The sequence below is a fragment of the Epinephelus lanceolatus genome, chromosome 5 (genome assembly GCF_041903045.1).
Source record: "Epinephelus lanceolatus isolate andai-2023 chromosome 5, ASM4190304v1, whole genome shotgun sequence".
NCBI lineage: Eukaryota > Metazoa > Chordata > Actinopteri > Perciformes > Serranidae > Epinephelus > Epinephelus lanceolatus.
In genome coordinates, this window is record NC_135738.1 from 12,987,957 (window position 1) to 13,004,541 (window position 16,585).

General features: G+C 40.0%; 1 protein-coding gene across 1 annotated transcript in view; it reads right to left on the minus strand.

The window, feature by feature from the left end:
- The window catches only part of crabp1a (cellular retinoic acid binding protein 1a), a 41,368-nt gene extending 32,831 nt beyond the window's left edge, over positions 1 to 8,537 (minus strand). The window contains exons 1-2 of the mRNA XM_033634433.2: positions 8,212 to 8,537; positions 1,625 to 1,803 (exon numbers count right to left, since the gene is read on the minus strand). Coding sequence (XP_033490324.1) covers positions 1,625 to 1,803; positions 8,212 to 8,281 — 249 coding nt within the window. The 5' untranslated portion in view covers positions 8,282 to 8,537. The remainder of the gene's footprint in view (positions 1 to 1,624; positions 1,804 to 8,211) is intronic.
- Between the last annotated feature and the right edge of the window lie 8,048 nt (positions 8,538 to 16,585).

Here is a 16,585-nt window from a genome sequence, read left to right on the forward strand (position 1 = left end):
CAACCTTCTCTTATCCTCTTTCCTCGCACTCAATAGTTTGTTTTTGTCATTTCTGAAGACGCAGTGTTGACAGTTTTCTGGCAGCCTCGCCCAACTTTAACCAAACATTTACCCCTATCTAATCCTAAAATTTAACAGCTAAACTTGTGGAAAGCAGGATATTGTCACCAGATGGGAGTCATGTTTAATATAACACAAACAAACACACCATTTAGTTTTTGTCACTAGGAGGACATTACATTGACTTACATTCATTCCATGGAGATTTATCTTTTTTAAAGATATTTTGGGCTTTTTTTGCTTTAATCAATAGGACAGTTTATTAGCGTGAAGGGGGGGAAGAGAGGATGACATGCAGCAAGGGGCTGTGGGTTGGAATCAAACCCACAGCTGCTGTGGCAAGGACAGAGCCTTTGTACATGCAGCACCTGCTCCATCGGGTGAGCTAATGGGCACCCTGAGACTTAATTTTTAGAAGTGATCACATTCCTAATCCAGACAATTAAAGTTCCCCTTCATCCACGTTTTTAAGTATGTAAAAATACTGAAAATATTTTGCTATGATTAATATAGTTTTTAACATAGTTTTCCACATTAACAGTAAAAAAAAAAGAACAAATTTGCTTTTGGCAAGTTTCGCTCATCATTGTCCACTCTCCGCTCTCTGCTCTCAGCATTCTGCATTACACTTTCCACCTCCCATTGCCTGAAAAAAGTTTCTTCAAAAATTTTTTTTTCGTATTGTTGTGAAGTCCTGACTTCAGTTGCAACCCGGACTCACTCCGAAGTTGTCGAAAAGTGCCGCTTGGTTTGTAACTTCCAGCGCCAGACACAGGCAAAAAAGCTGTCCTTTCAGGTCAGCATGATGCATGGCTGGTTGGTTATTATTTAACGGTGACCAACAATCAGTGTTCATTTCCTGTGAGATTGTTAAGCCAAACCCTGTTCTTTTGTTGCCTAAACCCAACCACATGCTAGTGTTGGCTAAACGTAACCACGTGCATTTGTTGTAGAAGGAAAATAAGCATAAATTCGCTGTGTTGTACCGATGGAATGCTTTTATTTTGAAAGAGACTGTATGCAAACTGTACATTTCTGGTGAAAGCGAAAGTTTATTTTGAAAAGACACAATGCATGAACATGCAGAAGTTGACACGGTGTACCAGAACGTCAACAACCAACGCACCCGGAGTACTTTAGATGTCATATGTGAATGTGGAAAGTCCATGACCAAACGCTGATATGTGATGAGGTCGGACTGAGAATGTGTTGTTATTAGCAGTGCAAATTAATTTAGTCTTACAGTAAATTTTATTACAGTGCAACAAAAATGAAATGTCAAAAATTAAATTTTCCCTGTGATAGTTTACATGATTCAAATCGTGTATAGTCTGCTCATAGATTTTCATATTGTACTTAAGAAATGGAAAGCGAATGACTGCCGGAAAAGCAGGAAAAAATCAAAAATGAACAACTACGTAGGTTGAGTTGAAAAATTGTTAGCAAATATGTTAAGTTACGTGATTTGAGTTCAAACTTGCAAACACAAAAGTTTGGTCCTTTAAGCTGTGAGTTTTACTGAGTATGAATGTGTGTGTTCAAATATCTGATTTTGCAGTTTTACCCTGCACTTCCTTCCGTCCACCGTCTCCTCGTCGTATTCTTCACCGATGTGGAAGTTGATCTCGGTGGTGCGCACACTGGTGGATGTCTTGATGTAGAACTGCTCCCCGTCCTGACGGATCTCCACGTGGGGGTTGGAGGCCGCTGCCACAGCCACCTTCCTCAGCATGGTGTTCACTCCTGACCAGGAACATCGCAGGCCAGAGCAACGAGGCAAGAGCGAGGAAACAGAGGTCAGTTTCATCATTTTAACAAGATTAATTCAGTTATTAAAGAGGAAATTAGTGGGATGTTTCACCGCCTCAAAATGACTATAAAATGTCCTCGGGGATGTTTTAGGGTTGCTGATCATTACTCATTATGACTCAGTAATTACAGCATGCTGACGTTATGGTGCTCTGCTATTTTTTAAACCTAGATTGTAGCTGAAAATGAGCCAAGTAGGAATAATTGTTATTATACTTAATTACCATAATGTGTATTATGATATTCTCGCACTTTATCAGAAATGCACTTTTATAATTGCTCCAGTTGGTTAGCTAATACATTTGATTTTGTGTTCATTAGAGGCCGAAATTAATGTAGCATCTTACTGGTTACAGACATAGGTCAACAAGAGACAGATCAAACCAGTTGCCAGACGAAATGATGGCATTGTATGTTTCTGCAACTCATGGATATGGTGCATTAAATACATTACTATGTAGTGGACACACTGACATTAACATTTCAACAACTTTGGTTAACGTTTGGTTATATTTAGGCACAAAAACCACGTGGTGATGGTTAGGAAGAGATCATGTTTTAGCTTAAAAGACCTGAGCAAAATGAATCACCATGGTAACTTACGCTAAACAGCTAACCTACGTCAGAGTAGCCTATATGCTGTTATAGATCAGTAAAATCATTTCATTGTTCCAGAGCTCTGTTTCCATTGGTTTTAAAACAGAGCTTCAAACAAACACAGAGATCGTTTACAGCATTAAACACGTGGTTTTAGCAGGATTTAACTTATTCAAAGTTTATCTTAGTCCGCAGTGACAGTGTTGTTATTTCAAACTCTGATTCCGTTACTGCAGCTCACTATAAGGAGACATCTGTGTCATGAGAACTAGGAAAAACAATTGTTACTAATTTTTATTAGTAAAATAATCCACACACTGTTAACTGGCTACCATTATTGTAAATGCAACATTTCAGTCAGATAGACCTCATCAGTGATCAACTAGGCTACACTTCCACCCTTTACTTCAGTAGCAGAAACAGTCTGGTGTTACTTTAAAATGTGTAATGTGACATATTCAGAGAAATTTCATCATCATCCAACTAAACAGCAAAACGTACTCTGTACTAATGTCAAATGTAGCCTAGTGTTTCCTATACGTAATTTAAGTTTTGTCCGACAGTGACTTTCTGGAGAGTACTTTCAGTATTTCTACATTTCTGTTAGTATCGTCTACATCCCACACCACTGACATTTTACTGTCTCACAGTCGCAGACGCTTTCTGTACTGTTTCATCTCGCATGATATGATTCTTATGATGTCACTGGTATTTAACACCCCGCCTCTTTCACATGAACAAGCTTGTGGCTGAATAGGAAAACTCAGAGTTGACTGAACTAGTTGAGTACCCATTATCCAGACACTCAATGTTAGGCTTATTCAAACCAGATAACGAAAAGATATCCTGGGTAATTTGAACTGGAAAAACAACTGCACCTTAAAGTGTCTGGAAACACAGCGATGGGTTGCTACAAAACACCCATGTTTGGTGTCTAAAAAGCCACTTGAAACACAGCGACTGGCCAACTCACACCTGTTTTGTTGTTTGTTTGTCTTAAACAGTGTACTGCAGCCTAAGTGTCATCCACCATCCCCTCCACCTCCACACGACCAAGTCAGCCCTTACCCTTTGGTTACGACCAATAAATTCATTCATTCATTCAAATATTAATACGATGCATATGAAATGTGCAAATGTAACATATTTGTGGTTTGCATAAACATACAATGCCAACATTTTCCTTTGGCGACTGACACAAATCTAGCTCCATACTGAGCTACATAGATTGATCATTAACCCATAAAAACAACTCTAATCATGAGAGATAGATGTAGAAGAAAGAAAGGGCATAGGCTGAAGGCTGATCTCTGCTACATACTGAAAAGCTTAGACGTGTAAGAAAAAAACGTGAAAATGTCTCAGTCCTGGGAAAATCTTTTTTGTATTTGTTACAACAGAATTAAATGCACATTTGTGTCTGACTGAGAAAGTGAGACACAAATAGATAGACGAGGGATAGACAAGGCTTCTTTTTGATCTGTTGGTGCTAAAATTTTCAACAAAGCATCTTCCAGTGTTGTCTTTGTATTCTGCCTTACCCCCGACCCCACCCAGATTTAGACCTCTCCAGGCCCTCATGCCAGCTCCTATCAGACTCCAGTCCTTAAATATAGAGACACATGCTGGCTGTGTGTCTCCTTGTATTTCTGTGTGTAGTGAACATGAACATCTCCAACCGTAAAGTTTAATCAAGAATGGCAGAAATGTAGATGAAACACACAATAGATGGTGCGTGGCTCCGACAGAAACCTCAACTATTTCTAAAAAACTCAGTGAAATTTGGGGGATTTTGGCGCTGAAGTCTATGTGAGGGGTTACTGAGCCATGTCTAGATTAAAAAGTGAACTGAGGAGGTAAGAGGAGGTCAGCGCCGGCTCTTCTTTTGTCTGTGGTCATCCTGCGTGTGGCACTGCCTGAGCTTGTGGCAAGACTTTGGCACGCCCAGTTTCACTCTGCAAGGCCATCTGGCTTTATGTCCTGCCAAAGTCCTGGATCTTTTATTTTACTGACCACCAGAGGTAACTGAATATACTGAATATCTTTGCAAACAACATAAAGTTTTTAATTTGCAAAGATTTAACAGATTAAAGAGTAAAAATGAAATCAGCCGTTATGAGTTCTGAGAGCTCTTCCTCACCCTAAACCACTGTGGTGTGTCTTGGTCAACACCCAGACATAAAAACATATTAATTTGACAGCTTACACTCGACCCCACATGGGATCACGCCATGTGTTTTTATAGTATTAAATATGTATGAGCATCGGTGAGCCAAGCTGTCTGAGAAACTGACATATTCGCACATTTTAATTTGCTCACATTTTTACTTTATGCCTCATGTGTGTCCAAAGAAATCCTAAAAGGACAATACGCTTCAGGTTTTGGACCACTATTATTACAAGTAGCCAATAAAAATGGGGGACAAGGCTTATGTTTTTTAGACCCTCCTGACTATCTTAATGTTTCTGCTGATCCCAGGGCTCAGATTTAAACTGAAGCAGTTGCGTTTCTTGACAAGAGTCTCCATTAACTCAGGAAAGTCTTTCAAAAATTCACATTTTGACTCATTTGTAAAATTCTGCATGAGATGTTTCGTATCTTTAAATTCTTTGATCAAATTCAGACCCTCATTCCCGCTCTCAATTAGCTAACCTTGAGTCTGATCAGCTCATACAGCTCTGCTCACTCTGCTGCCCTGGATGTAACGAGACCATCCTACTGTAGGGAAACCTCAGAGTCAACAGATAATTATGAAGATGTTGATGGAAAGTGGCAGCCCTGCAGCACTGGAATCCACAGTGGTTGCCCATTGCAGTTCCCCATTGACAGAGGCCTTATGTAAGAGCGAACGAGTGATCTGCTCCGGCAGATGTGGTAAAATGTGTTCGTGAATGGATGAGGTGCTAAACTCGGAGCGTGACTAATTTTTCCTTGGACATAGAATTAAGCTGGAGGGATAGTTGCCTCCTTGGATCTAAACAAAACATGGGAAGAGGTGTTGAATTTTTTAGGTGAGCATTCTTTAGTGAATCAAACTGAATACATTTAAAGTTTTTCGTGTTTTAGAATAGACTTTGAGGCCTTCCTCAATGGTTGTCGGGGCTTAAATAGAACGGTGGATTCAAGGATAAGTCAGACATTAATCTGTATTTTTATTATATTGTCAACAAATCCCATAAAAAGCTCATATACAGCTTTGCCTTGATCTGTCTGTCAATACTTTCCAACTTCCCCCCTCTGTCTGTTCTGCTCTGCACTACATTTTTTTCCTACTGAAGACATAAACTTTTAATAACAAGTCACAGATATATAATTTAATTTTCAAAAAAGCTTTAATCATTTCCTAAAACAGCTGGGCACTGTAGTTTTTAGAGAATGTAACTCAAACAGACATAAATGGTGCATTTGCTAGGGACTATTTTCAGCTGTGGATTAATACTAATTTGGTGATTACAACAGCAGGAGGGTGTATTTGGGATTGTTTTGAATTAAACGACAGTGCCCAGGTTCTTCATAAAGAGGAAACATGTCACCCAGTGCAAATTGTGGCTCATTTATATGTAGGCTGGAGCCTATCCCAGCTGACATTGTGCGACAGACGAGGTACTACTGGACAGGTCGCCAGACTATCACAGGGCTGACACATGGAGACAGACATTCATGCTCACATTTGCACCTATGGCCAATTTTAGAGCCACCAATTAATCTGACCTAGCCACCTTGTGCTAAAACATATCAATTAATACTTGTTTGAATCTATGAGTAATGTTGACAGTTACCTTTATTATGAGGCTCAAATATGTTTTGCAGCTCCAGACAGGTTTTTTGATATTAAAGGTTGCCGTCCCCTGACACAAAGGAATAATCTAAGCTGCAGTACATCAAGTTATAGCAGCAAAGGCAGTACTTGTTTGAAGGGTAAATTCATGGTTAGTCTCAGTAGTGTCGTGGTAGTTGATAAGGTGGGTGTACTACTTGTGTAGATTACCAAGGAGAAGAGAATATACTCTCCTATATATTCCAATGGCTTCATGTCTGATAGGTGGATATACTGTAGACAGACAGAAAAAGATGTAGGTATTCCCCATATTATGCCAACCCCCTGACTCCACCACTCAGGACCAAGCACCGAGCCTGGGGCGACAGAGCCTTCTCCATAGCTGCCCCCATGCCCCTAAAATACTCTCCCCAAACACATTTGAGACCGCACTGACCTCTTCCAGTTCAAATAACTCAACAAAACTCATCTTTTCAAAACAGCTTTTAAGGTGTGAATAATATTGTGTGTATTTTACTGTATTCTTTTTTATGATCGTTTTTAACTAATGTAAAGTGTCTTTTAGTACTTTGAAACGCGCTCTATAAATAAAATGTATTATTATTATTATATACGTGCAGATACCCTCCATTACACCCACTGGTTGGTTTACTGTTTAGCTGTGACCAGCAGCTCTGTAGCTCGCTCTGTTAGTTGGTCAGTTAGTCCCAAAAATTTCCCCACCCTTTGGTGGCCACGGTTTTTGCCTTTGAGGCTGAAATTAGGCATGAAGGTTGGAGCTATTGTGAATTTATGTTTGTTTTAATTGGATTTGATGTCAAGAAAAACCAGCCATGTTATAGTTAAAGCTGGGCGATATGGAGAAAATCAAAGGTCACAATATGCTTCTACCAAATACCTTGATATCGATACTGTAGGGTTGACTACTGGTCCTTTTACAGAATATTTACACAATGAGATTTTTGATAAGCCTTTAAAACTGGGAAAAGACAACACACAACAATATAACAATATCCAAAATCTACGTCAATATCTACTCTGATATCACAAGATTGATATAAATCCTAGTCACAGTGCATGTTAGCAGGACGGGGTGTTTAAAGGAAGACTGCAGCCACAGAGGAGAGGCTTTCACAGCCAAATCTGCCCTCAGATGCTCAAGAAATCTTTCTGTTAGGTGCAGCAGTGATGCACAAACAACTAAACTGTCAATTGTTTCAGCTCTGCGAGGTACAAAACTGTTCACTTTTTAACTGAAGTTTCACAGTTTGTGCTAAAACAGGAATCATTCATGTCTAAAAAGTGTCAGTCGTAATCCATTTTGTCGTCAACAGTTCCTGGAGAGTTGTTAAAGCAGCTCCCTGCACTCACAGTGGGACTTCTCCCTAAAGATTTCTACATTATTCTAAAGACACACAGCCTTTTGATGTGTCCTGTCTGTTTCAGCGGTGCCGGCGTGACGAAACGCCGCAACACAATTGAATGACCCAGTTAAACTGGTCCAAATCTAAACCATCACAATCATCAGTTAAGACCAAGAGGGGTGAAAAAGAATGAAAAAAGATAGGACACAGGAGAACAGCGCTGGGCTCCAGAGACCTCCCCTGGCATTGCTAATGCATGCCCTACTTAAATGCTTAACATGAATAATGTTGTGCCCCCCTCCTCTCTTCATGTAACAATACCACGTCTGTTTAGGCTGGAATTCAGCATCCAGTGTTTCATATCTCCTGTAAAGCCGAGGGATTTCCCTTCAGCAGCATCTCCCGTAGATCTCTGCGTTCTTTTCCCGGGGAGCTTCTCCAAACAATACGATGTTGTTGGAAGTCAGGCATGCCATTCTCCAAGAACAAGAAAAGCCCTTTTCTATAATGGACATGATGGATAGTCAACCTCATGCAGGGATGTGGAGCTGGCTATGGAGGGAGGGGAGGAGAGGGGGGGAAAGAGACTGGAGAGGGCTTACCCAGGGCTTTGAGAAGTTCATCAAAATTCTCACTCTTCTTCATCTTCCAGGTGCCGGCAAAGTTAGGCATGTCTGCTGAGGCTGAGTCCAAGGGCTGCCGAAAGAACCTGTTCCCCGCTCTGATGCGTCTCTCTCTGTCCTCTTCTCCCTCTGTCTCTCTGTGACTCTTTCTCACCCTCCTCCTCCTTCCCTGTGCTCCTGTCTCCTCTGCTCTGGGCTCAGCCTCCTCGATCACACTGTTACACCCAAGTGTTTCTTTTATTTGTTTAGTTTTCTTCACACGCTCTCGCTTCGTCAGTGTGCCTCAGTGTGCCGGCTGCAATCTTGTCTTCAGCTCTTTTATAGCTACTGTCTTTAATGGGAGTCAAGGGAGGTCCCTCCCCCTGAAAGCTCTGTCCCATTAACACAGTAGAACAAGACTGACGTGTCTGCTTTCTCTGGGGACCAAAACGACTAGATTCAGTCTTTTAGAGAGTATTTATAGTGTTTCACCTTGTCAACAAATCAATTAATTATCCTTTTTTTAGTGTAAAAAAAGTGTAGGTTGGCTTTCATGTTGTTGATGTATTTTGGCTTTAAAAAGAAAGAAGAAGAAGGTCGCTTTGTTTTCAAACCATAGTTAAGGGAGTAGAGTTTGTGAAACTGATAATGTTCATTCAGGAAAACATGTAGGCTCTACATACTCTGTCAAGGTAATTAATCCATCTATTATGTTAAAAGTACTTTTTAGGTTTGTATTTTTTCAGTCTGTCCCTATGTAACCGGTGGACTCTATTGTTGCCTGCATTGTGCTGATATGAAGACGCCCAGAATGTGGATATCTTTGGAGGCGATCTCCGTTTATTCCTGGCAGAAAGAGGTAAAAACAAAATCCTCTGTCAATTATAATCATGTAATAATGATAATGATAATGACTTTATTAAGGACACAGAGAAAGGTCCATAGCATAACACACAAAAATATAATTATCTATGTACAAAAACACGATATACAATATATATATACACACACATATATATATATATATATATATATATATATATATATAAAACAAACAAGCTGGAGAGCCAGTGGCCCCACAGACAGAGAGCCTGCACATAAAGATTGTGTATTAGAGCAGGACAAGTAGGCACATCAGACAAACATTTGGATGGCACTACACCATTGTGGAAGTTTAAGGAGCAGTCTCATGCCATCATTATAGGTCACATTAAGTCTTTACATATTGCTCTTCCTGTAGGAACACCACAGGTGGGCAGCAAAATGCTCTAAAAAGAGCCATCTTCACACGAACTGATTACGTGCTAAATTTGCGACCAAGCATATTAGATAAATCATTGACAATATAATTACCAAGATATTTAATCTGAATACACACTTTAAGAGCAACGCCAGATAAGAAGAATTCAGGAAATACTAATTATCTGTCTTCCGTACCTCTAACAATCATAATGTTGCTGTTACTGGCGTTATATTTGATGTCAAAATCTGCACCATAGTTAGAGCATATCTTCAACAGCTGTTGTAGGCCAGCACTATATGGACAGAAGATTACCAAATCATCTGCATACAAGATGATTTATTAAAATATTGCCAACCATACACCCTGTCTTACATGAATTTAACTGTTGGGACAAGTCATCCATGTACACATTAAAAAGAAAAGCAGACAGAACGCTGCCCTGTGGGACTCCGTATAAACTCGAGCCCTTCTCCCATGGAGCACAACCACAAAAGGGTATGAGCCATGTAACATTCAATTTAGTGCAATAAAGCACAGAAAACATACCTGACAGCAAGAGTTAAAAACTATGTCCTCCATCATTAACGACCATATAACTCGAGCCCCTACACAAATGAAGTGACACAGGAATATGTTAGCATATTATACACTAAGTTTAGGATGAAAAATGAACTCATAAACAGCTTAACAGCACTAAAACACAGAAATTACTACGAGAGCAATGTCGCTTACCTCTCCCCTGGAGTACAACAGCAAAAGGGGCGAGGTAAGGCAGGAAACACAACTTTATCCACCTTATTCCTAGCCCCCATGATACCTTGCGTGAATTATGGGTGCAACGTCCGGTGTTGAACCGAAGCCGGTGATTTCCAATGCTAACAGTTTGTTTACAGTACTCTGTTCTTCTTCCCAAGAGCAACTGGGAAATAAAACATGGATCACACCACCTGTTATAGCTCAAACGGGATTATGTGATCATACCTCTGCCATCTCTGCAGCGGTGCCTGGACAGCGTGACGTGTGTGGTTGTGCTGCTGCCGTGGTCCTGCCAGATGCCTCCTGCTGCTGCTGCCATCATTAGTCATTAGTCATACTTCTACTGTTATTATACACATATGACTATTGTCACACATGTATACTGCCAGATATTAATACATACTTTCAACATATTGTACCACAGTAGCCAGAACTATAACTATAATATTATTACTTTCAATAATGTTGTTGTAAGCTACTGTCATTACCTGCATCTCTCTCTCTGTCTCATTGTGTCATACGGATTACTGTTAATTTATTATGCTGATCTGTTCTGTACGACATCTATTGCACGTCTGTCCGTCCTGGAAGAGGGATCCCTCCTCAGTTGCTCTTCCTGAGGTTTCTACCGTTTTTTTCCCCGTTAAAGGGGTTTTTTTGGGGAGTTTTTCCTTATCCGCTGCGAGGGTCATAAGGACAGAGGGATGTCGTATGCTGTAAAGCCCTGTGAGGCAAATTGTGATTTGTGATATTGGGCTTTATAAATAAAATTGATTGATTGATTGATTGATTGATCTCTGACAGCCATCTCAAAGCAACCGAGCGAGCTAGCAATTAGCTCGCCTTGCTCCGTTTGAATATCGTTAACTTTAACATGGCCCAAGCTAGCTTAAGGTAAAGCTTCTAAAGATGATTTCTGATGACTGATGAAGAGATTCTAACACATTCGGCAAACATTTCACATAATTCAGTACTGACTGTAGCTCCGTGTAAAGTGAATAAATGTGATGTTTCCCAGCTAACCCTCCGCTCGTCTGCGTTAATGACGCAGTTTACATGATTTTTTTTAACTTCTGATTTATTAAAAACTGTTCCAAGTGAAACATGAAGCTGAATTTAGCAGCGGACTTCAGTGATAGTAATATAAAGTAGGAGTAAAAGAAATAACTTTTGGCATTATTTTTTTTATATGAAGAGGAAGCACGGTAAATCAGTAACACATTCTCAGCCCTAATGACTAAATAAATATTTCAAGGTGTGTTGCTGAGTTTATTTTCTAATGTAGGTTGAGAATGAAGTCAGACGGGGAAAGACAGGGATATCATGTACTGGCGCTGAGTGACGGACCTGTCAGTCTAGGTGTCATTCTCTTCTGCAAATTGTGATTTAATACTTTTTCGCTATGCCTCGTGAAACTCTTGTGGTTTTATTTCTCATATCAATGGCACCTTTGGCAACAGGAACAATCCCTTGTTGTTCTGCTTACGTGTTCAACACAGACAAAAATTTAGCTTAGGCTGGTTGTTAGTCGTTACAGACACGAACAGTGCAACAGCTCTGCAAAGACATTTTAGAAAATTCTAAGTTAACATTAGTTAAATATTTGTTAAAAAATAAATATTTGCTAAACTGAAGGCAAATTACTTTTGAAAAGAACCAGCTTTGGCGGTTAGCCACGAAGAGTAGCCACTGGGACTAACCACAGACAGTCTATGGGACGAACTAGCTTACTGCTACTTACACTATCTCACTGGAAGTTGCGCCCATAATCATTTCTACAGTAGTGCCCTCAGGAATACGGTGGATACGTAGGGTACCCCCAAAGGTGAACATAGAGGTACAGAAACTGAGTATCAAACAATCCACATATTTACTATGGAAGCCTAAGCATGTCAGGTAATAACAACTGAAACGAATATTGTGTAATTATAATACTTAATATTACAAATGTACATTTGACCTCGAAACACATATCACTGCTGTATAATCAACCCCGTTACACCGACTCTGTTTCCTTCTGCACTGTTGACTAAATAACTGTGAGATATTAAAACTTTCAGTAATTCGGCCCAAAACTGACCCTGAACCACAAACACAGATCAAAGAGTATCTTTATAGACAAATAATGAGTCATTCAGATGTTTCCTTTAACAGGGAAGTGTGTATTTATTACATTCACATTGCATTATATTGTATTAATTATGTATTATTGTGTAAAATGTGATCATTTGAGTTTGCAGTAAATGTCCAGCTGCCTTCAAAGGACTGAGGTTGTAGGTTTTCTGCCTTTACTCTTTATTCTGCATTGTTGACTAAATAAGTGCGACGTATTACAGTAAAGTATTTTCATTAAATTAGCCTCAAACCAACAAACATAGATCAAAGAGATGGTATGTTGAAGCGATGATGAATCATCTGGATGTTTGTTGTTGATTCTGCCCTCAGGCTCTAACAAGACTTTATGTATTTATTATGTATGTGTTGTTTTGTATTAATTATGTATAAGTCTGTGTTGTTATGCAAAGTGGAATCAGGGATCATTTAGATGTTTTTCGCTCTGCTGAGATTTGGAATTGCTTTTGCATCGTTAGTTAGAAATGTAGTGCTGTAGGAAAAATACAACTGAGGTGTATGGATGTAATATTGGAAGGGCCGATCAGGCACAGGCCCTGGGGCCCAAAGTGTCAGGGGTCCCACTGGTCTTCACCTGCAAAGTGTCAGTCAAATTAACGTGTACCAACCAGGAAGGGGACGGCCCGTGGGCCAGAACCGGCCTGCCAAAGGGTCCAATCCGGCCCACTAGATGACTGGACTAAGAGGTGCCAGGTTTCAGGAGCATGTTAAAGAATGCAATGCCTACTTCATTTAAATTTCTGCTGCGGAGGCTTTTCCACCCTGAGCAGAATACAGTTCTCTGATATAACAATGAATACTTGCTGTTTAAAGATACTGAACATTGTGCAAAATATTCTCAATCAGCAGCTTCAGTTCAAAAGAATCTGTATCAGGAGATGTGTGGATAAATGCACATGTACTGACAGTGAGAAGTCGACTGACTAAATGTGGAAAAACTGAGACATACTGTTGAAACTGCACTTATTTTTCATAAGACATCTCAGGCTGTTCATCTCCTTTGTAAAAGGATGAATGTCTACAGAATATATTAGTAATTCTTTCCACAAAAAAAGGAAAATATTGGCGCTAATGTTACTTATAGGTTATTGTGCGATTGTTTTATTGGTCCGGCCCATCTGAGATCAAACTGGGCTGCATGTGGCCCATGAACTACAGTGAGTTTTACACCCCTTGCTGTAAACTGTGAGAAAGTGAAGCTCAGCTTTGCTGTAGGCTAATAAAGTGTCTCTCTCAAAATGATTTCAAAATGTTATTAAACCTGTTAACGTTATAGATGACATCATAGCATTACTAATAAACTAATAATAAATTAGTAAAGTAATTATTTTCTTCATAAACACATATTATCTTGTATTACTGACTAATGATAACAGTCGGTGTTGTAATATCTTTGGTCAATTTTTATCATGTTTCATTGTTACAACCTGTACGTTGTAATATACACAGGTTACTAAAAGCGATTTAGCTTGTATTAACTTATATTAAGTTTTATTAAAGTGCGCTTCCTACCACTACAGCATGTGCACTACTGTAATAAGAATTAGGCTGCCTTTTCAACATCTGGCCAAAGATGAAATTTGCTTTCTTTTTTTTAATGTATTATATTTTGCCAAGACAGTAGTACATTATCCAGAAGTTGGTGCATTATATGTGGCTACAAGATCCCAAATTAGAGATCTTTATCACCGCAAACCAAGAATATTCATAATTTACATATATACATATTTTGTTGTGTGAGGTAGATTGTTTAGTTTTCTGCTGTTTTTTGTTTGTTTCTGTTTTTGTGATGATGGAGTGATGCTGTTTGTTTGTGTATTGGTTGTGTTGTATGTAATCACCACCTGCATACAACGAGCTCCACTTCTAAATGCAAAAAAGTGGGAAAAAAAGAAAATGATGAATAATCAGCATTAAAAATGAGAAAAAACAAGAGAAAAATATTAAATTAAATCAAATTAAATTAAATTAAATTGATAAATGAATAGAAAATATACATATTTCACAGATTCTGTAAATGTGTTTGTTTATCTCCGCAAACTTTAAATAAATTTTAAACAATACACTAGTTCTTTCTGATTTTAAGAGGAAGTTGACAATCATCACACACCTTTGCTCAGATGAACAGAGTATGTACAGTACGCATGTATGCAGACATTTTATAATTCATTCAGCATTTTACAACTTAATATATAAGTGTGGTTGTTGGATCAAAAATAGTTTCCACAGGATGGATTTAAGGGACTGAAAACCTCTTAGAAAGAGACACCTCAGCTTTAAAGTTTCGCCTTTTTTTGGATTAGTCCTTTTTATTTCCATCGACACAGAGCGCCAAGACCAAATCCCATAATCAGGCTAGACTGACAATTTAAAAACCAAAAGAAGGAAAAATGATGGTTACATAAGGTGCTGCCACTTTGAAAGACGTCTTGCAGTTATGTTCCACATGTGGTGCTTAAGTGACGGAGCAGAGTCACGAAGGCACTCCATCTGAAGAATACTAGAAACATGAAACGTGTCCAGAGGTTCGTCTGTGCAGGACAAAGTTTTGATTCTGAGTTAAGTTTTCTGTCTAAACTTTATGTCTTTATAAGCATAAATATATCCGATCATATTCTGTGTTTTGAGTCAAAAAGAAGCATTAGATTTTTTGTTTTTGTCTTGAGGCAAAAATTTAAAAAAGCTCCCTTCATCCATCTACTTTTATCTGCTTATCCAGGGCCGGGTCACAGGGGCAGCAGGCTGAGCAAAGTACTCCAGACGTCCCTCTCCACAGGGATGCTTTCCTGCTCTTCCTGGGGGATCCTGAGGCATTCCCAGGTCAGAGGAGTGCAGTTGGACATGCCGACACAACCTTTCATGCGAGGCGCCCAGGTGTCATCTTGATCAGACGCCCTTACCTTCTCAACTGACCCCTTTCGATGCAAAGGAGTAATGGCTCTACTCTGAACTCCCCCCGGATGTCCGAGCTCCTCACCCTATCTCTAAGGCTGAGCCCAGCCACCCCATGGAGGTAACTCATTTCGGCCCTTTAATCACGATCTCATTCTTTCTGTCACTACCCAGAGCTCATGACCATAGGTGAGGGTTGGGACGTTGGGAGTTAGAGCAGTAAATCAAGAGCTTTGCCTACTGGCTCTGCAGCCAGCACCTTCATCACTGCTGACACCACTTCAAACCACCTGTTGATCTCAAGCTCCATTCTACCCTCACTCGTGAACAAGCCCTGGAGATACCTGAACTCCTTTGCTTGAGGCAGTAACTCACTCCCAACCTGGAGAGGGCAATCCACCTGTTTCCGGCAGAGAGCCATGACCTCAGCATTGGAAATCCTGACTCTCAACCTGACCGCTTCAGGCTCAACTTCAACACGCCCCAGTGCATGCTGGAGGTCACACTGTGATGACGCCAACATGACCACATCATCTGCAAAGAGCAGAGATGCAATTCTAAGGTGCCCAAAGCGGACTCCTTCCAGCCCCCTGCTGCGCCTTGGGACCCTGCCCATGAATACACCCAACGCCAACACCCACCTAAAACATGTTTGACTTTGCGTCAAGTATGCGGATACAGCTCACACTTTGGTTAAGACCGGATAGCTCGAAGCAACGACCCCTAGTACCCTGTAATTTCTGCAGTACCACCCACAAGACTCCCAGTCAGACGTAGTCGTAAGCTTTCTCCAAGTCCACAAAACACTTGTAGACTGGATGGGCAGACTCCCACAACCCCTCCAGCAGCCTTGCAAGGGTAAAGAGCTGGTCCGCTGCTCCACAGCCAGGACAGAATCCACATTATTTGTGCATGTCTGGAGGCAAAAATAGAAAAATGCTCTCTCCAGTCATTATAAATGAGATAAATGCGTGCGTGTTTTGTTGTTCAAAACACTTCATTTTGTCATATCAAAGATAATGACAACAGAAGCCATCTCTCCCTTCAACACGCTGCAGCTAATGCCACTACATCAGGTTCATTACCCACCATTATTATTTCCCTGAAAATACAAATGAATGACTCGGCTGAAAATAGCACTGCTGTGATCATTACTGTCTGCAGGACCGACAACAAGGAAATTACAAGTGCCTGAAGAGGACATTATAGACTCCAATCAAGGCTGTGGAAACAGATCAGATCCAGATATACTACATGCACACTTTTGAAGGACAGGCGCTCATTTAGTTGCATTTGGAGATTTATTATCCCTCCCAACATGTATGATAAAGTATAAAAACATGCAAGCAT